The 21177-nt window shown below is 42.8% G+C and overlaps 1 protein-coding gene across 5 annotated transcripts in view; it reads left to right on the top strand.

Moving 5' to 3' along the window:
* Positions 1–18649, top strand: part of TNRC6B (trinucleotide repeat containing adaptor 6B) — a 255735-nt gene extending 237086 nt beyond the window's left edge. For all 5 annotated transcript variants that reach the window (XM_041755373.1, XM_041755370.1, XM_041755375.1 and 2 more), the window contains 4 exons: positions 641–865; positions 1296–1366; positions 4388–4527; positions 5717–18649. In XM_041755373.1, coding sequence (XP_041611307.1) covers positions 641–865; positions 1296–1366; positions 4388–4527; positions 5717–6104 — 824 coding nt within the window. In that variant the 3' untranslated portion in view covers positions 6105–18649. The remainder of the gene's footprint in view (positions 1–640; positions 866–1295; positions 1367–4387; positions 4528–5716) is intronic.
* The last annotated feature ends 2528 nt before the right edge of the window (positions 18650–21177 follow it).

Genomic DNA, 21177 nt, shown 5'->3' with positions numbered 1-21177 from the left:
CCTGGAGTTACCAGTTCTCTTATTCTTCTATTCTATCTTCCCATGTGAACTTGAAATTCTTGAGAATAACTGTTTATATTACCCACAGCATTGATTTAGTGCCTTAAAGCATAGTAAGCTCTTAGCTGTTGATTGTTTTTTAAAAATCTGTTTGAATGTTGGGGCACCTGGATGGCTCAGGCAGTAGAACATGTGACTCTTGATTTTTGGGTAAGTTTAAGTTCCACATTGGGTGTAGAGATTAAAAAATCTTTTTAAAAAAATCTGCTTGAATGTTGATAGCTAATAATCTGGATCAAGAAAAGTATACATTTCTGATGCACTTCCCATTCCATAAAAGAGTATTTATAGAATAGTTCTATTAGGATTCACATTTGTGTAAGACTCATGGTTTTAGGAATACTTCCCTTGAATTAATCTTCCTTTTCAGGTTCTATTTGGCTAATAAAGTACGAGAGAATTAGTTATCATATTAAATCTTTAGTAAGCTCAGAGGGCAATGTTACTTTTGTATTGCTACTCTCAAAATGTGTACTTAACTATTTTTAGAATATTATTTATATGTAAACACAAATTTATGTATATTGACAAAAGCGACCTCTCTAACCATATTCCTTCCTTAATTTTCTCTTCTTTATAGCAAAGTTCCCTGATTACAAATCAACATGGTCCCCAGATCCCATAGGACACAACCCCACTCATCTCTCCAACAAGATGTGGAAAAACCATATTTCCTCAAGGAACACTACACCGCTGCCCCGCCCACCTCCTGGTCTGACCAACCCCAAACCATCATCTCCCTGGAGCAGCACAGCACCCCGATCAGTCAGGGGGTGGGGGACACAGGACTCACGGCTTGCCTCGGGTGAGAAGGATCTGCCTAAAGGAACATTGTTGTTCAAACACAAGGGACTTAACATTAACACTTAAAGAGACACAAAGCCTTCACAAGAGAGGAAGTCTGGTAGAGGAAAGAGTATCTCTTGAGTGGAAAATTGCAGTCAGTCTAGGGCAGAGGGATCCAAGAACTCACAGAGTAAAAATGACCAGTAGAGGGAGAACATTAGGAGAAAAATGTATTACAAGTGCAATATGAGAGTGTACAGGGTTTAAGGTCTAGGAGAAGAGAGCTGGCCATTCAGTAGCAGGATGAAGGGGGTCAGAGGGAGGTATAAAAGAGAAGACCCTTTATAACAAAAGAGAAGAAACACATGGGCTATGTGAAAATGTTTGTCACTAGTGGCTTTCCGTATTTTTTTTATTGCTCTTCCTAATTGTTTTTCTGGTTGCTTCAGCCTCTACCTGGAGTGATGGTGGTTCAGTTCGTCCCAGTTACTGGCTGGTTCTTCACAATCTCACTCCACAGGTAATCATGCTTCCTCGTGATTTTTGAGACAGGACTTGATTGCATTAAGAGAGGGAAGCTCAGGTGCGGGATGTGGGCAAATAAGAAAGCTCATTAATTTCCTGCTTGCTATAGAGAGGTCCAGCGTACAGGGGTGGGTCTCCCCACCCAAAGGCTCAGAGCCTACTCCTAAATGGGGATTGTTGGCCCAACAAGGCTTAAGACTCAATATCCACCATTTTTATGCTTCATAAATAATTAACCATCCATCTCAGGAGTAGAGGGAATCTGTCAATTTCATAGCTTAAATGCCACATGGGTGCTTTCAATTTTCCATCTGTTATGCTCTTCTTTGTAGATGGCATTAGTAATTTGCTATCTTCAGAACATGCCCTCTGGGTTGTTTTCACAGTGATGAGTTTCATTTGCCCCAAGCCACTCTGTCTGTCACCTTGTTTGCTTGATAACTGACATACTAAAAAAAAAAAAAAAAAACTGACATACTTGCAGCAGTATTATGTTGAACACTCAAATGAGATTAAATGAATCCCCTGAAACTGAGCCCATGACCTTCATCTGGACTTGACAGCACAACCTTTACAACACCTTGTTAAAAGGAGTCAATTATGCCTCCCTCCCTTTGACACATAAAATGAATTGTCTAGCCTTTAATTCATAAATGGATTCGTGCACACTTTAGTAAGCCAGCATTTTCTAGAATGTTCCCATGGGATATTAATAGGTCTCTGGCCTAATATGTTTGGAATATATACTTGATTAAATAAAATTAAGCAGGATTCTTCATGATGAGACTTCTTTCACCCTTTAATATGCTAACATGTATTATGATCCTCTGTGGGGAAATACAGCTTCTCCTAAATTTACTTGCCCAGTGAATCTGGTGGTAGGGAGTGTACCCAGGGCTTGTATTTCAGGGTACATGTTGACAAAGGCAGTTTCATAAATAGAGTTAACATGAGGAAAAGTCTGGGTTGGCTCTTAATATCCATATCAACTCAGCAAAAAGCCCCAGTTGTTCTTTTTTAGCTAATAAATGACCGAAGTATGAAGATTTTATATGACCATTTTCTTTTTTTTTTTTTTTTTTAATTTTTATTTATTTATGATAGTCACAGAGAGATAGAGAGAGAGGCAGAGACATAGGCAGAGGGAGAAGCAGGCTCCATGCACCGGGAGCCCGACGTGGAATTCGATCCCGGGTCTCCAGGATCGCGCCCTGGGCCAAAGGCAGGCGCCAAACCGCTGCGCCACCCAGGGATCCCTATATGACCATTTTCATAACTGTTTATGCCTCATTAGAATATGACAACATTCTTTTTTTTTTTTTTTTTAAGATTTTATTTATTTAGTTGACAAAGCACAAGTAGGAGCAGAGGGCAAAGGGAGAGGGAGAAGCAGACTTCCCCACTGAGTAGGGAGCCCAACACGGGGCCAGATCCCAGGACCCTGAGATCATGACCTGAGCCAGAGGCAGACATTTAACCAACTAAGCCACCCAGGTGCCCCAGAATATGACATTTCAAAAGTTGTTACATAGTACGGTGAATACAAAGTTGGGATGAGAGAGACAGTAAGGGATACTGTGTTGAAAGAAACCTGGACAAGCTAACCAGCTGTTCACTTCTGTTTTATCCTATGAAAAATAATGAGTACATGTGTATATATGTGTAGAATGAATCAAGGGGTTGGCTGCATTTGTATTAGAAATAACTGATTAATTTTGAAGCTCAAAACTACCTAACAGACTAATCTCAGTCATAACTTCAGAGAAGGTTATAGGGCAAATCTTTGGAACCTGGTTAAATTTACTTTCATCACCTAAAATCTGTTTAGAGGGCATCTATGCTGAAAGGTCACGTGTGGTGTACTCGGCCATGCTCATATAGTTGATTATCATTTTCTGTAAAAAAATTATGTGAACCTCCTGGTTTCCATTTTGCAGAGTTTCCATGGTGAAACAACACAATATGTCTACTGCCTCCGCCAGTAGCACAATTTTTGAAGGCTGTTCCAATAGCAAAGAAATGAATCAGATGTTGGACTGAGCAGCCTATTTTCAACCTAGTTAAGATCTCAATACAAACAAATTGATCAGAGTGAATAAGCAGATTTGTTCATCCAAGTCTGGGCAATTCCTCAAATCACTGAACATGGGAGTCTGACTAAGATGAGGCTGAGAGCAGCGGAGTTCTCAGAGAAGTAGGCAGAAAGTCTTACCCTGAGATGGCCAATGTGGGAGGTCATTGAGGACACCAGTGTCTTGAGGACACCAGTGTAGTCTATGAACTAGGTCAGCCAGCAGCATCCTGAACCATCAGGTGTGGTTAGCAGTGCTTTTCTTGTGTGTGTCTTCCTCTTTAGCTGTCTATGAAATTATTAACTGGGGGAGTAGAGATACTATATTAGTAATGATGCTGAGAATTTGGCATGTTCTCTTAAGTTCTTATTCAGGTGCCATACTATTTCTGCTTTCTAAAGTCTCTAACAAATCAACACATATTCACTAGTTTACCTCTTAAGGAAAGGAGACCACAGGTTGAATCATTTATGTCTTGAGCTGTGTTTTTACAGACTGTTTTATTTTTTATTTTTTTTTAAAGATTTTATTTATTTATTCACAGGAGACACACAGAGAAAGAGAGGTAGAGACACAGGCAGAGGGAGAAGCAGGCCCCATGCAGGGAGCCCGACACAGGACTCAGTCCTGGGTCATCAGAATCACGCCCTGAGCCGAAGGCGGCGCTGAACCCGCTGAGCTACCTAGGCTGCCCCAGACTGTTTTATTTGCACATTAGATCTCAGCCCAGTACTTTGAATATCTTAAAATTTGCTTTTAAGACCCCCTGCTCATTGCACTCTATCCTGCTTTGAGTTCTCCCTTCCTTTCTCCAAACCTCATTTAGTGCAGATACTGTTGTTTACAAACCATAAGTCCTTCTCCTCATTTATAAGAAAGGCCGCTTGAATTCCTCTCACACCCCACCTCCAGGTTTTAATCTCATGAATGTCATTTCTCCTTAGATTGATGGGTCAACGTTGAGAACCATCTGCATGCAGCATGGCCCACTGCTGACATTCCATCTGAACCTAACCCAGGGCACCGCCCTGATCCGATACAGCACCAAACAGGAGGCGGCCAAGGCCCAAACTGCACTGCACATGTGAGTACCCATCCTACGCTCACTGAGACAAACAGGTGAGTATTCTGCTACATGCTCCATTAAACAGAGATGCACAAGAACATGCTCAAAAATAGCATCGTGGCATAAGCAGTTGCTTGTACTGAGGTGACCAGTCTTTTCTCCTTATCTAAGTATGGATTGTCCTGTGTATCTCATAGGCCAATAATCAGAGTTCCAAAAAGTAAGAATTTATGAAGTAGTGAAGCAGTGAGTTAAATTTTTAAGTACCATAAAAGAAAGCCAGTATTTATGAGAATGTGAAACATTGCAAGCGCTGTCACTTTTTGTAATAGAATCTAGCAACTTACTTCGGCTTCTTTGTTGGTAAAGGTGGAACACTGTGGTCTTGGTGGGTAGCAGTGGTTTTGTCTAACGTAGGTGGGACTGGATCACACTTTGACCATCCCCTCCCTCTCCCAGCTGCTGTTAAACTGGGAGCCAGCAGATGCAACAGGAGAAAGCTACAAACAGAGCGAGCAAGCAGTAGGGAGGCTCAGGCAATAAGCCCGGCCCTGAGACAGAGCCATGGCACCTCCAGATGTCAAAAGCTGGGTCACTTTGATGCTTGCGGTGTTACCTTTCACCTCCCGTGGGGGAAAAGAGAGGTGACATTTTTTTCAACATAGAAATTCCATATACCAAAAGGTTAATCCATACACGGTACCCTCTAGTAGTCTTTGGATATCTTGAGATTTGGTGATAGCTTATTGCTTTATTTTATTTATTTATTTTTCTTTTTTTTCTTTAATTTTTATTTATTTATTATAGTCACACACACAGAGAGAGAGAGAGAGAGAGAGGCAGAGACACAGGCAGAGGGAGAAGCAGACTCCATGCACCGGGAGCCCGACGTGGAATTCGATCCCGGGTCTCCAGGATCGCACCCTGGGCCAAAAGCAGGCGCTAAACCGCTGCACCACCCAGGGATCCCTACCTTATTGCTTTAAAACAGTACTCCTCAATCACCTGGTCCAGTTAAATGGAGGTTTTGATCCTGTAGGCCTGGGGTGGGACCTGTGATTCTGCATTCTGCAAAGCTTCCAGGAGATGTGGAAGCTGCTAGTCAAAGGAACATATATTGAATATCAAGGACTCAAAATCCTCAGTCCTACTGGGTGCTTTAGGATTTCTCTCAAATCCATAGCTCTTTCCCTCCCCTTTTTTCTAGGTGTGTGTTGGGAAACACTACCATCCTGGCTGAGTTTGCCACCGATGATGAAGTTAGCCGCTTTCTGGCACAAGCTCAGCCCCCTACACCTGCAGCAACCCCAAGTGCACCCGCCGCAGGTTGGCAGTCGCTGGAGACCGGCCAGACCCAGTCAGATCCCGTCGGACCTGCTTTGAATCTTTTTGGTGGGTCCACAGGGCTCGGGCAATGGAGCAGCAGTGCTGGTGGCAGCAGCGGGGCCGATCTTGCTGGCGCTTCGTTGTGGGGGCCCCCAAACTATTCTTCTAGCTTGTGGGGAGTCCCAGCTGTGGAAGATCCCCATAGGATGGGCAGCCCTGCTCCCTTACTACCTGGTGACCTTCTGGGAGGAGGGTCGGATTCAATCTGAACTTAGAACTTTCAACTCTGACCTCGTGACCTTTTTTGGAACAGCAGCAGCACTAACTTGACCTTTTCGTTTTTTTTTTCAACTTGCAATAAATACATTTTTAAAAGGAAAAAAGAAAACGGAGAGAGAAAAAAAAGGTGGGTCATTGACAGACTGTCTGAGCACATAGTTGCCTCCCTTATAACTTCAGTTTTTTCGTTTGGAATATGAATCCAAAAAGAGAACATATCACTCTTGAAATACTTGAATCATGAACGCCAACCTAGAAAGACAATGTGAAGCAAGTACACATACCATTTAAATTTAAACACAAAAAAATTAAAAAAATTAGTTTCTAGTTTTTCACTTTTTTCATGTTATATGGAAGTTGTTGCTAAGAAACATATATACTGAAAAAAAATAGCTTTTTAACTTTGTTTGCACTGGGTGTGTTTCCGTCCTTAGGTCTACCACGTTTGGGAGGGAGGGGAATTCAAAAGAATTGTTGGGGTGGGGGGGGGGAGACTTGACGGAGCCTCACTTTAAAAACAAAAACACAAAAAACCTAAAAAAAAAAAAAGGTAAAAATTTGTGATTGGCTGGTTGATAAATACCAGTGTGTTCTGGCACATGTAACTGCCCAGGCATGCTCGTTCTGGTATGTGTGTGCACGTGTGTTCATGTGCATTCGCGTGCATCCTTCTCTCTGTCTCTGTGTGTGCGTGCCCATGTCTTCTTCCTCCTCCTCCTCCTCTTCCTCCTCCTCCCCCCCCCCCCCCCCACACTTGATCTCTCAGAAAGCTGCATTGCTGACAGTCTGCAGGCTGGCTGGCCGGCCATCTGCTTTTTATTTTTTTATTTTTATTTTTTTTTAACTATGAGAACACACAAGCACAGGGAGCCACTGCTTATGAAAGCAACTCCGTTGGACTGCATTAAGGTGAACAGAGTGCTTTTTAATGATTTAAGCAGGGAGCTCCTTTACATTTGCAAATTAGCCTGAGTGAGTTTTCTCTTGCTTTTCTTTTGACCTAGCAGTAGAGCAGAGCACTGCCAAGTCCAAAAAAGTAGGAGAGCAGGAGGTACCTCTCGGGGCAACTGTGTGTTTATTTATTTCTGTTTTTTAAAGTAAGTGGCCACCAGGCACATCTGAATATCTGTTAAGTTTTCAGCAGGCCTTTTCTTTCGTTAGTTTGAATGGGAACAGATGACATAAGAGAGTGTTTACTGACATGATGTCTCAAAAGCAGAAAAACCATGTTCCCCCTTTCTTGTGTAATCAGGTATAAGGAATTCATCAGAAAGTCAGGTGATGCTGAATTAAATATTTCCATTGGTTCTCTTTTTTCATTTTATGAAAACGGAAACAAATATGTTGTGAGCAGCCTCCTGAAAGCACCTGCAGCTACTCCCTCTCTGCTCCTCTCTTGCTGAGCGTTACCTGTGCCAGGCCGTGGCGTGTTACAGCACCAGGCCATCACTGACAGAAACGTTTACTTAACGAATGTTCTTAAACCAGTGTGTACTTCAAGCGTTTCCTTTTGTTTCTCTGTGTTGTGTATTTCCTGTGTATGTGGTTTTGCTTAGGCAGGTATAACTTAGCAAAGACTTTTTAAGTATTGCACCTTTTTTTGGTTTTGACCTCTTTTTTTTTTTTTCCTTGTAATGTTGCTTTTTTTATTTCGGTATTTAAAGACTTTTTTTTTTTTTTTTAAAGCATCAATGTAGTAGTACTCTGGGCTGAATAGGGGGCAACTTTTAATCCACAGTTATCACCAACATGTATGTACTTATGTTGGAAATCAACATGTATCAAACTGCTTTTTGTGAAGAGTTCTAGCAGACCCGAAGGGGGTACACCTTTATACAAAGCAGATGGCTGGTGGGGCGGGCGGGGTGGGGGGGGAGGGGAACGTATGCCGGTAATGTGCTAGCACTTGTGTGGACATCCCAGTCTGCATTATACTGTTTAACATAAAGTGCCGACATTCTGTACCAGCAAATACCTGCCCATTCCAACCCTTGGTGGGAGCAGACCTCTACTGTCCTCTGTAACTTGCTGCTAGTGAGGACAAGGGAGTTTTTCTTTCTTTAGCATCTTCAGTGAAGGATACAACAATGCCTAATGTATTTGACTTGTAGCTTGTGTCTGTGCGTAGGTGGGTGGGTGGGTGTGTCTAGGAAAAGGCAAAAACGAATTATTTGCATTTAAGTGGTTTTATGAGACAAAGAATGGGAATTCTGTAGTCCTCCGGCTTACCTTGTTGATTATAAACCTAGCCTCAAAAGAGATTGACATGCATAATTCAAGTGAGCATTTGCTCATGGAAGTCTTTATGTACCCTATGTGGGGAGGTGGTCAAACTGGAGTCTCCAGCGTGGTTCGGTCCCATTGGATGCCTTGTAGAAAACTAAGTGTGCCCTCTTCCTGCTCTCCAGTTTTCATCACTACCACCATGCCCCTTCCACCTCTGCCCACATACAAAACGTCGCCTTCCAGCCCCCTTCCGTCTGCTTTCTGTGTGCGGAGCAAAACCGTGTGGTGTGTGGTGACGTCCAGGTGGAGAGCAGCTGTGTTCAGCCATCTACAGAAGGCGAAATCTTAGTGGCCCTGGGCCAGGAGCAAGTCCCGAGGCTCCCACGAGCCCGTGGTGACCCTGTCCACTGCCATGGTTCCCTGCCGAGTCCTGTCCCCCTCCCCTCCTCCTGCCTGCTGGTTCCTTGGCCTGCACTATGGGTTAGTTGAGTTCCTTACGATACTACGGTGAAAGCCGGGTGCTAGAGCCCCTCTTGTTTACAAGACATAATGAGGGATTTGAAATATGTAAAAATAAACATGAGAAGCTCAAATGTTCTTCCATCTTAAGCTTAAAGGGAAAAAAATTAAAAACTTAAAAAAAAAAAGACCAAAAAGTGCGTATATATATACATATAAATATATATTTTAGATGAAGACTAACTCTGGGAGCATTTAACAGTGTTTTTTGTTTTTGTTTTTAACATTTATTTTCCTGCTTTAAAATTTGCAAGCATTCTCAGGAATTCTAGGGTAGGAAGCCAGTTTTTTGAAGATGGTTTATTTAACCGTATCTTATCCTAGATAGACGGCTGTTTCTTTCCTGTTAATAAACTTTTACAAGTTCCTGAAACTTCAAAAAGTTTAAACAATTTTTACTTAAAAAAAAATGTAAAAAGAAAAGTCTCCAAACATTGTCATACTGGGGATCACACATTTTAAAAACACATAGAAAGAAATATTTTTTAAAAATTATCAATTTAGCAGCAACAGGTCAATTCGTTATCTTAAAAAATATGGGAGAAGGATTAGCTTTCTAAGAGCTTTATCACGGATTTATTTGAAATTGTGTGTCATTTAGTGGGAGTGTTTGGTTTGTATAAATGGGAATGCCATCACTTTGTTCCTTTCCATTTAAGATTGAACTGACATCTCCCCTAACGATTGTTTTTTTTTTTTTAAGGGAACCCTTCTCCCTGTCCCTTGAACCCCAGCAACAAAAGAAAGAACAACTTAGGGAAAAAAAACTCTAATCTGTAAAGTAGTACGGTTGGATTGCTGAGAATCTATGTAAAGAGCTAGGAAATATAGGTTAATTTTTGGAACAAATTTTAAATATAGGCATTACTAGAGGAAAATATCTATGGACTGTTCTATTAATGAAGAATGTGTGTCTTACCTCCCCGCTTGTTATGGGAGGAGGAGAAAATAAGAATCTAATAAGGAACAAGTGATTTTACTTTTTTAGCTCCCAGCTACTGTTGTGCTCATTTTAATTGCTGTTTTGAAGATCTGCTGCTTAATTATCCCCATCCCTCAGCTGGAGATGTGGAGTATTTCCTCTCAGTTTTTCGTGATGTGATGTCAAATTCTCCTTTTGTATTCCCTCCTGGGGCCAGGGGTCAGAATTCCCAAGCATGACCATAGTTTCTTTTAAACATCTAAGCTTCCCAGTGGGAAAGAAACTCCAGCTTGACAGGTAAAGGGAGTGGGTGGGGTTGCTGCCTGCAATTTCTCTAAAACCGCTTTAGTGCCTTCGTACATACACCCAGACATCCTAAGCACGGAGAGCTTGTGTGTATGCGCATGTGGTCCAGTCACTCCACAGACATTCAGACGCTTGCCCATTAAGGAAATCGGAGTGGTTTTGGACAAGGCCCCAAAGGCAGTGGGCTAAATTTAAAATAAACAGAAATCAAGGAAGTTAAATATGCTTTCATGTCTCGATAATGTGGAATGCCAAGATCTTTCCTAGTGTTCCTGCCCTCATTACTGTGCACTGACTTCTCCAGGTGTGTCATTGTGACAACTACATGCAGTGATTTGGAAAGTCTATTTGTGTTGGGCCAGTAGAAAGGGGTTCCTATTTTTCTTGTCCTTTATCTCCTCTCTTTCCCCCCCAACCCCCCCCCCCCCATTTTTTTCATCAACTTGCTGGAAGCTTTGCTTATTGGTTGGCAGTGACCTAAGAACAGGATATAGTGAGGATATAATGGAAAAGAAAAACCCTTCTCTTTCCATGGTATTCTTTGGCAAGAGCCATGTCTGCTGAGAGGTTAGGTGGCTTCCATAACACTTAGAAAATTCAGTGGGAGTGGCTTCTCTTCCACCACATTCTGGCATGTGTATAGAGGTTTGCTGGTCACCTCTCATTATGTAGATTTATTTTGTAAACGTTTTGATCATGTAAATTTGAGCTTTCCAATTTTTACTAGTTTTCTTTATTTTTTTAAACACTTTACTAGTGGCTGGAGGTGCCCATCTTTCAAACATCACAAACTTGGTTTCAGTCTACCACATGAGTAGCTAAAAGGAAAAAGCACTCGTGGGGGAAGAGAGGTCTTCCATCAGACTGGAGACCTCTACTGGCAATTGAAATCCAGTGCCATGCCCTAATTTTAGGTGTTCAAAAAAAACAAAAAAAAACAAAAAAACAAAAAAAAAAAACAATACACACACACAAAAAGCAAAAAACAAAAACAAAAGCAAAATTCAGATCTCCGAAGACACTGTGAAGACATGGATGGCCCATATGGCATCTCTGATCCCTCCATACCTAGCCCTTTATCTTTTGATCCATTTATGACATGCACAAAAGTTAATTTAGCAGTGCTGCATGTTAAGCTTCCAAACCGAAATCTTTCATCATTGTCCTTCAGTAAATCAACATTATCCATTGATTGCCATTCAATCAGTTTTATTTATAGCAGCTTAATTTTCTAATCATATTGCTCCTGTTCTAAGAACTTTCCACCTCTTCTGATATGAATGTAGCATACATTAGCAGTTGGTTCTTCCAAGTTCCTGCGGCTTGAATGTGGTATCTAAGATATGCAAAAAAAGAAAAAGGAGGAAAAGAAATTCTACCTAAGAATTTGGAAGAGCTTTTATTAATATATTTAGCAGAAACTAACATTTCATGGGCTATTGACTTGTTGCAAATATTCACTTGAATTTTTGCCATTTTGGGGGGGCAGTTTTTATAAAGTTAACAGCCAGATTCCCTATCGACCTAAGATGCTGTGTACTTTTTATTTTATTTTTTTTTTTTTGTATTATGCCATCTCTTCTCTTAAACAAAATGAAGATGTCTCTGTGCTGAGCAAAATGCTTAGGCCAAGCCTATTTTCCTCTGCAGTGTAAAACAAGATGTTTTCAGCAGACTTGGCTGTAATAGCCATCTCTAAGATTAGGGAACAATTGAGTCTTTATGTAGAAAAGGTCTTCTTATACCCCATCCTCAGAGTCCAAATTGAATATATAACACTTTGTAGGTTATTGTTAAGATTTTGGGTTTTTTTCTTTTGTTTTAGCTATCTATAAGCTCTTTTACTAGGAGTAGAGATACATTTTTTTAGCTGGTTAAAAAAAAAAAAAAACTTTCTTCTCCAGTGTTTTGCCAAGTTTTGTCACACTTCATGCCTATGCATTAACTATGTTTCTTAGTGTTACTGCAAAAAGAAATTTTATTCTTGAGTTTTCTTTCCTGTGAGTGTACAGCTCGGGCTGCATGTGATGGTGCAGATTAAAATATTCCAGCTTGTGTGTCTACAGTGAATTAGCAATCTGTAGACCTCAGAACCCATTCAGAAAATAGGATGCCCTCACCCTCTGCTGCACGTTGCACCACACCCTCTTAGCTTTCTTATCTACAAGTACAGGGTGTCCACACATTCTAGAAACGGGCAATATACATAATGTTGTCAAGAACATCATCAATCTATTAAAAAAAAAAAAACCCACATAGAATGTCCTCTGTATTTCCAGAGTAAGTGCATACCCTGTAATAAACTCTGTAGGTTTATGGCCAGTGCCAAAAGTGTGTGTATTTTCAGAGATGGTCCCTATTTGTTAATGATGTTCCCTGGACCTTGAATTTGACAAAGGAGGTACTGGCATCACATTCTGTAGATTTAAAATAGTTATCAACTTTAAGAACCTATGAACATAGTAATAACTTAATAAAAATAGAACACTGACCCTCCCTACCCTGCCCACAATACCTCCCTGCTGCCTGCACCGCCAAAGAAACAAGGCCATGAACATTGACAGGATGGCAGGGGATACACTGGTCAGGAAACAGAGCTACTCCCCACTGGCTGGGCATTCCTGCTATCCTTAGGTGTGTGGTCACTCGGACTAGAATCAGAAGGAATTACCAAGTATTTCTAACATGTGAGTGGTTTTTAAACTGTCAGTCTCTTGTAGTAACCTCCTACCACCACCACTTAAAAAAAAAAAAAGAAAATTACAGAAGCTGCCAGTGTTTGCCGCACAGAATTTAAATAGTTCTTTTAGGTTAGCTACACACCTTAATCTGTTTTTAAGGAGAAACTATGCACACCAGGAAGAATGGTACCACACTGACTGAGGGGGGTCTCTGCCAGACTCTGTCATGGGGTCTTCGTTGTGACAAATGCTTGCTTGTTTTGTCCATGGGAGAGGGAAGGTCAGATAAAGGCAAGAAGTGTACTGTTTTTAAATAGAAAAGAATTAGCGTGTCTCCCCACAGCACTTTGTGCCTCAGTTCGGTTTTCACTATCAGTCCCCCCTTCCCAATCGCCACGGGGCCGTCTCGAGCCAAGGTCAATACATTGAGACCGTCTTTACAAAAAAAGAGTAATTCCTCTTTACCACTGACGAGGAATGGCAAAAGAAAAATTGCAAAAGTAGTTTACAGTATCGTTGTAGCAAAGATTGTGAAACGAAGTGCTTTTCTTCCCCTTCTCCCCTGCTTTCCCGGACCTCCCTGGAATCTGGCACGCCTTCCCCTAGGCTCCTGACAGGTGTGCATGGTTCTGAGGGCTGAGTTGTAGGGGGTCACTGGAGGTGAGCTGGAGCAGCCTTACTGCAGGACTAGCCTTACGGCAGAGCTTTATGGAAAGGAAGAGAGTATATCCTAAATAACGTGTTCGCCAAAAATGAACAAGGGGGGGCGGGTCTTTATATAAAACAAAGCAAAAACCTTTGGAATCCTTCAAGAAGTTACATACCTTTTAAAGGTACATAGTTTCTCACCAAGTGACGCATTCAGCATGACACTTCTTTCCAGAAATTTCGGGATAAGTTGGGATAAGTGTGTTTAAAACACCACCCCTACCCCACTCCCACCTTTTAATTTTGTCCAAGGAATTAATTACTTAAGTGTAGTATTTCTGAATGTGCCTTTGTGAGTACAGAGACCGTCTGTTTTATGAAGAAGCTCTCCTATCAGTGGGGTTTAAACCCAAAGGCGGTCAGTGTAGTCTTTAGGGAAGTCAGCGAGTCTCCTGGCAGTCCCCAGGGACAGCCGTGGAATTTTCATTAGCATCAATATTGCACAGTGTAGAGTTGTGTGGAAGAGATTCTGGGGCTCTGGAGGGAGGAAGAGGTGATGGCGCACAATGACAGAGACCCAGGTTCATCCAAGGGTGCAGGTTGAATTTATCTATCTGCAGTACCTAATTTCCTTCGTGTGTGTATCTCTCTCTCTCTCTCTCTCTCTCTCTCTCTGTGTGTGTGTGTGTGTGTGTGTGTGTGTGTGAGGCTGTGGCTGTTTTAGTTTTTGTTTTTCTGTAAGCACTGGAGAACTGAAATATGGTGGTGTCTGTGACACATTCATGCATGTCAAGAAGGCATTTTCGAGCTCCTGCCGTGTGCGGGGGCGTGGGGGGGACACCGCATTTCCACCCTCTTGAGTCTGTGTCCTGAGAAGGCAGTTACTTCCCTCACATCACGTTGCTGTTTATGTGAACAGGGTATTACATGCAAGGAAAAAGCTTTGGAAAGAATAAGATGGAAGTGTTTGAGAAAGAAAGAAAAATCTGAAATCATATTTTATTTCTTCAGAATGATTATAGTTAAGCATAGAAATCTGCAGTGTCTCTTCATTTGTTTTTGTGTTTGTTTTAAACAATTCCACCTCTTCTCCCCCTGCCCTATCTTCTAAAGAAACCGCAAGTGAATGCTAAGGGCCGTTTCCATAATTCCTCAGAACTCCCGAAAGAGGAAAACAATCCCTCCCGCAAGATTCCTTCAGCTTCATTCAGGAGACAAAGGGAGGAGAGATGCAGCTTTCTGTGCTTCTCTCATTCCTCTCTAATGGCCTTGAAATGTATTATTATGCAAATGTGAATTTTGATACTGAATTTAAGAAGAGGTTGTGGATTTTTTTTCTTTTTTCAAAAACATAAAGGTCCCATATGTGGTCATCATTGCTTCTTTATTTTGTAACGTGAATTGTAACTATGCATTCTGCAAAAAAGGGGAGGGTGGGCAGAAAGGGGGAAGGAAGTAGCTTTGCATCCTTGTTCTACAGTTTCTGTGTCCATGGTATCCCTATGTCCTGGCGGGGAAGGGGAGTGACTGTGAGAAGCAGTGAAGTCGGCACAGTGAGTTTGAAAGGGACCCGGAGTCCTCCCGCAGTCCTGGGGGGACCTGAGTTTCCTGCCAACTGGTGTGGTACAGGATTCTCCACCCTAGCCATGCAGTGTTAGCCCAGGGCCACAGGGGGGCCCCCAAAGGCCCTAATGTTCTCTGGGAAAAAGTACTCGTCCTTTCCTGAATTCAGAACCCTTTCAAGCTCAGGAAACCATGCCTCATTCGTGCTGACCATAAAGGTAATCTTTCTGTCCATTTCCAGAACACCTCCTCCTCCTTGCTCCTTTTAATTTCTCCTTTTTCTCCCTTAATCCTTTTTAAGTGAACTTCTTATAAGGAAACTGTCTTGTTCTGTGGGGAAGAGGACTGTTGCTTGGCAGGCAAAAAAGGATTCTCTTCCTCATCCACTACCCCTCAGCCAAACGCAGAGATTTCTCTGCGTCCTTGAGTTTATTCCGCTAGAGAGCTAGTGAGCAGTGAGGTGCTGGACACAGGAACCGCCTGCAGCCTCCTTGTCCTCATAGAATTCCTATGTTGATTTTGCCTCTGGTGAATCCTGGCACCCGCATTGCTCTGGTCTAGGCATTATTTGCAACATACAGTATCATAAGCCAGAGATTGTCGTGCCCATATTCAGTGTTTCCACACAAGCAGTTCTTGTTGATGTTCACAGTACTGTAACGAGTAACAGACTTGATCACAGTCTCCTCGTGCCCGTGCACGGCTGTACAGGCACGATCTTATCAGGGTTCCAATCTGTTAGATTGCCTTTAGACAAAAAAACAAAAAACAAAAAAACAAAAAACAAAAAAAAAAAAACACACAAAAAAAACCAAAACAAAAAAAAATAAAATCCTGACGTTTCAGCTGTCTAACACAAAACAATACCTCGAGGTACATTTCCCCTGCAATGTTGACCCTTTACTCCCCTCTCCTTTTCTGACATCAGTGGGTTATCCTTTTTAAAATATGAATGTGTAAATAGTAGGATAACTTTTACAATTTTTTCTTTGCTGTGAAAGTAGCCCTAAAATATGATACCCCCCCTTTTTTTTATTAAAGCCATCTTACGTTTCAGATCTTTCATGCTTGAGAAGAGAAGGAACAGGTTAGGGGAGCGGATTAGGCATTTGCAGGGTGATGGTCTCTGCCTCCCATACACGGTGACAGCCGACCAGTGTCTAAACTCTTTCAAATAGATGCCATCTATTCCAGATCTAGTTCCAGGGTGGGGAGTGTCTGAATTTCTCTCTTCCAGAAGATCCATCCCCTCCAGGCACTCCAGAATATGGTTTTTGTTGCTGTTTTTTGTTTTGTTTTGTTTTGTTTTGTTTTGTTTTGTTTTGTTTACCTGAAACCTTGAGCTCTCAATCTTTCTTGCTTCACACCCAGGGTCACTTTTTGAGTAACTGAGTAGCATTCTGTAGTTCCCAAAGGGAATTAGTCCCTGGCATTTCAGTTTGGCTCCGTAAACTCATCGGCTTGTCACTTTACTGTGCTCTAGAAATGTATTGACTTCTTACTTAGAAGGACATTCATCTGAGATGTGCAGACAACCCTTCCTGAAAGGAGTGGGCACCCTCAGGCATTCCTCTCTACGTGAGGCTTGAAGCTGATATTAGGTAGAGGGAAATCACGTTTAACAAATGCTGCTTGTAGAGATCTGTCAGCTACTGCCTGCCCATATTTGGCTACCCACCAGGCAGGGTCAGAATGGATCATTTTGAATAGCTTCTTCACAAACTCCTCTTTCCCCCACCCCCATCCCCTGCCTCCATCTTAAAGATAAACCCTCTCTGTCCTTTTAGTCTGAGCTCACCGATCTTGTCTAGTGACGACTTCCTTTAAAGGGAAGAAGCTTGAGAACCAATGCACACCTATTCACCACTCACCTTGTGATTTGGGGCGCTGTCCACCTTTGGATTGTATTTCTCTTGTTTGGAGGCCCCTTTTCTGGCCACTCCTTCCTCTGGTCCCCTGGTAAGTTCTTCCTGCCTTTAGATGCACCCACTATGCTCCCAAAGGGCTTTTTGCTGATCTCTGCACTTCTTTCCTGGGACTCTACCCCACCACCACCCTTTGCACACACCAGTGACCAAAGCGTGTCCAGTGATCTCACAGAAGTCATCAAAAATGGTGCCTGCGCCACGAATGTGCTCACAGAGACACGTGCACAAGATTCTGCACCCTTGGCCTTAACCTCTGTATGATTTCAGGTGCAGGAGCATTTTTAACAGGTTATTTTAAAAAATCCTTCTGGGAGGAAAAAAAAAAGCAGACAAAACAGCTCAATTGTGCCCACTCCTAACTCTACTATTTGCCTACAACTTAATTCTGTGCCCACCCCCCACCCCCACCTTCATCCCTGTTTTAAGTAACCAAAAACAGACAACAAGAGCAACCTGAGGAGAGGTTTCTGGACTATTTTATCTGTCTCCATTTAGCTGGAGATATAAATGCTGCTTTGGGTTCCATAATCCTAGGGGCTATGTTTACATAGTAAAATATATCCTACCAAATCAGGAAACAAGCATGGGAATCTCTGCAGTGAGAGCGAGCTGATTAGGTCACCAATGGTGAACAAGAGAAGTGAGGGGACCTGGGGGTGGGGCTCGGGAGGGAAGATGGAGAAGTGCCATTTTAAGGACTGGCGTCGCCCCCCCCCTTCACTTTTCTCTTCCCCCCCTTTCGACAGAAGGCGCAGAGAAGGGCATCAGAAAGAGGCTGGAGTTTTAAAAGGCAGCTTTCCAACTTTGCACACAAACAGGTAACAGGAAGGTACAGCAAAAATCCTCTCACCTGAAACACTCAGCAGAAACAGAACCTATCAACCTGACTACATAGCTGCACATAGTGATGCTCTCTGCAAGTTACCTAGAAGTGTTTTGTTTTTCTTATACTTGAAATAGCTTTTACAATGTTACTTTGGTGGCTTTCTTTTCTCTCTTCGGGTGGGCAACAGAGGGAGTGGATGCTGGGATCCAAGGAAGTTTGAGGGGAGAAAAGGGAGGATATGGCATTGTCTTTTTTGTGTGTGTTTCCTTAACCATAGAGGTTTAATCAAACTCCCATGTGTTGAAATTGCTCTTCATATTACTGGTTTTACATGGACACAGAAACTAGGCACTTTAGAGGTGCACTTGCATGGCAGGCTGGGCCCCCCTTTTCTCTTTTATTTTACTTTTTTTTTTTTTTTTTTAGTATAGTGGTACTTAAAATCACTGGTTCACTTAAAGAAAAAACAAACAATAAAATGTTAAACTCTACTAATGTACAAATAAGCTGAAAAGTTGCATTTTATGTGTATTTTTCGCCATAGCAGGTACTGTATTTCTCATGCTGGATTTAAGAAAAAAAAAAAAAAAAACTCAAAAACCAACAAAAAAAAAAAATAAAGGGTGGTGTTTATTGGATTGTGACAGGTTGCGTACTGAGGAACTAAGTCGCCGTCATTTCATTAAAACTGAGAGATAATGTAATGCATATATAAGAGTTTCTGAAGGGTTTTTTTGGGCTTTTAAACAGCTTATTTTTGTTTTGTTTAGTTTTTTATTTTATTTTATTTTGGAAAGATATGATTGTATTATGTGCAACTCAGTTGCTTACATTATAACTACAAAATATTTTTGGGTTCCTGGAAAAAAAAAACAAAAAAGAAAAAAGACTAATAAATGTGTTTGGCTGCTAAGCATCGATTGTGGTTTCCTGTTTTACTCTGCTGATTCCATTTGTTGTTTGTTGGAGGTTTACACTTTGTTTCTCCTTTTCTCTCCCTCCCTGCTCCACACACGGAAGCTCCCCGAAATTCAGCCCCTGAACTTGGGCCTCCGTCCTGTCTTGCCCTGTGAGGTTTTTGCTGTTGGGGTGGCCAGGTTGGCTGGTCGGCGGTGGGTGCGTACTCCTGGCTCCTGCCCACAGCAAGGGCCACAGTCTCTAGAAGAAACTGATCTTCTCCTACTTCTTGTCTTAATTCCTACCTGCCTGTGGAGTGAGAACCAGGAGAGCGGAGAAAAGTGCCTGGCGGAGGCTGTGCTGCACCCAGGGCCGAGAACCAGCCAGTTTCCGGAAACCTGCTGTTTCCGAAAACCCCCGCACACTGCACCCCACCATGTTCACCTGGCTGCCACCCGGCTGAGGAGGTTCCCCCGTCCCAGCAGCCTCGTATATATGCTTAGCTGCCAACACAGAGACTTGTTAGATGTGGCCGTGAAGCACCTCTAGAATGGCAAAGGGGAGGAACAGAAAGAAACGAACATTTCCTAATTCTCCGGTACCGTTGTCTGAATTCTCAGAAATGCTGGGCCAGGTGGCAGCGAACCCATTTCATGAGGAAACCAGCTCAGGAGAATTTAATTAGCTAATCATAGGGACCACGGGTTGATTGCTTACTATAAGCCAGGCGCCACTCTATGCGTGCTGCTTACATTCACTCTTGAAATTAAACTTGTCTCCATCGCTGGTGAAACCATAATAGGGAACCAAGGTAGGATCCAAAAGTTACCGTGCCAGCACGCCCTTTGCTGAAAAGCACCTGGGTTTCTGAGAAAACATTCTTAAGCAAAATCTGTTGTAGAGAATGGTTGGCCATATGCCATCTGATTCTTGTATCCTAAAATACAGCAATGCTGGGAGTGTGAGAAGAGGTGAACTAGATACTCGAGATCACCTCGAGGGCCTGCCTGTTTCAAGCAAGTGCTATTTCTGAGGAATAGAGACCCTTGCAGAAACTCTGAAAACCTGTATCACCAAGGACTTTATTTTAAATTGGGGGTATTTTAGAAATACATAGATGGCTAAGGGAGGGCGAAGGAAGTTGTAGTTGAAAGGCAGTGGTTAAGAAAGACTTCAGCATCTGACTCAGCCTTCCTCACGCCTGCGTGCCCTGCCATCACCTTACGTGACTCCAAGCAAGTGTCCATATGGAAAATCTGCCTTAACACCCAGGCTTCTACATTCCTTCCTCCAGGCCACCCCAGCCACACACTCCTATAGTCACCGCAAATTGCTCCCCTCCGGAATCACCAATTTCAGCATCTTTGACCTTACCCTCCTGTCCTCCCAACTGATTCCCTCTCCACTTGTGTTTTAAAACTCAACAGCCACTCCAGGACACTGGCCTCTTGGCTTTATTCTGACCCATTGAGTCTCTTCTTCTTTCCCCCTTCCTAATCCAGGTTAGATTTTATAGCACATAATTTCATTAACATGGTTGCTAACACTTCTAAATTCCTTTGCTGCTCCTGTTTTGACAACCCCGTGACAAAATCCCCACTTTGGAAACCCTACTCTGTCTTTTCTGCCAGTACCCAAGAGCAGCATTGCCCAGAAAAAAGTCACAATGGGACAAATGAGGACTCCTGTCCATCTATACCCAACCAGCAATGACACCTTGATGCTATGCAGCCAGCATCCTAATGCACGGAGGAAGAAAATGAGAAGTGTCAGAAAAATCCCCTAAATTCTTGCCTCCTCCAGCATTTGGGACACTTTCCCTTCCAACCCCCTTGGGTACATTTAACCCTCCATCATCTATTCTCTCTTCACATGTTCAGCTGGGAGCCCTGGCCATTCGGCATGCTCAGTCAAGTCCACACCATTGTAGGCACCCTCCTGGGCAAACCCCCTCCCCCTCCCTCCAGCCCCTACCCCACCGGCTGCCATCCCATTTTTCTTCTTCTCAAGAAACTTTCTCTCCTCCCCTTCCTGGGTCTCTGTCTCTATCATTCCCCGAAGGCTACTAACAACCTCCCTATTGGTAGACATGGCCACTTATCTCTTGACGCCACAGCTTCTGGAATTCCTTCTGTGCTCTAACGTGTTCTTTTTATTCCTCCATCTCTCTCAGCCTCTTTCGCCTTGGCCAGGAAATGTTGGATTTCATCAGTACTCAACCCCAGGCCCCGCCTTTTTCTCTGTGCCAAAACCCTAGGTGGTTTCCTCCTCACTGGCTGCCTCTCTAGGTTTCCTTTTTTTCTGACTGAGCTCCAAATTTTAAATTTTGGAGTGCTACTGGGCTCAGGCCCAGTCCTAAACTTTGCTTTCTAGTCACATTACTTCTCCTAGAGGAGTTCAACCAGCCCTGTGTTTTAAAATACAACACCTGGGGGATCCCTGGGTGGCGCAGCGGTTTAGCGCCTGCCTTTGGCCCAGGGCGCGATCCTGGAGACCTGGGATCGAATCCCACGTCGGGCTCCCGGTGCATGGAGCCTGCTTCTCCCT

Source organism: Vulpes lagopus, chromosome 5, assembly GCF_018345385.1.
Source record: "Vulpes lagopus strain Blue_001 chromosome 5, ASM1834538v1, whole genome shotgun sequence".
Taxonomy (NCBI): Eukaryota; Metazoa; Chordata; class Mammalia; order Carnivora; family Canidae; genus Vulpes; species Vulpes lagopus.
Note: the sequence above shows the minus strand (reverse complement) of the source record. Positions and strands in the feature narration are given on the sequence as shown.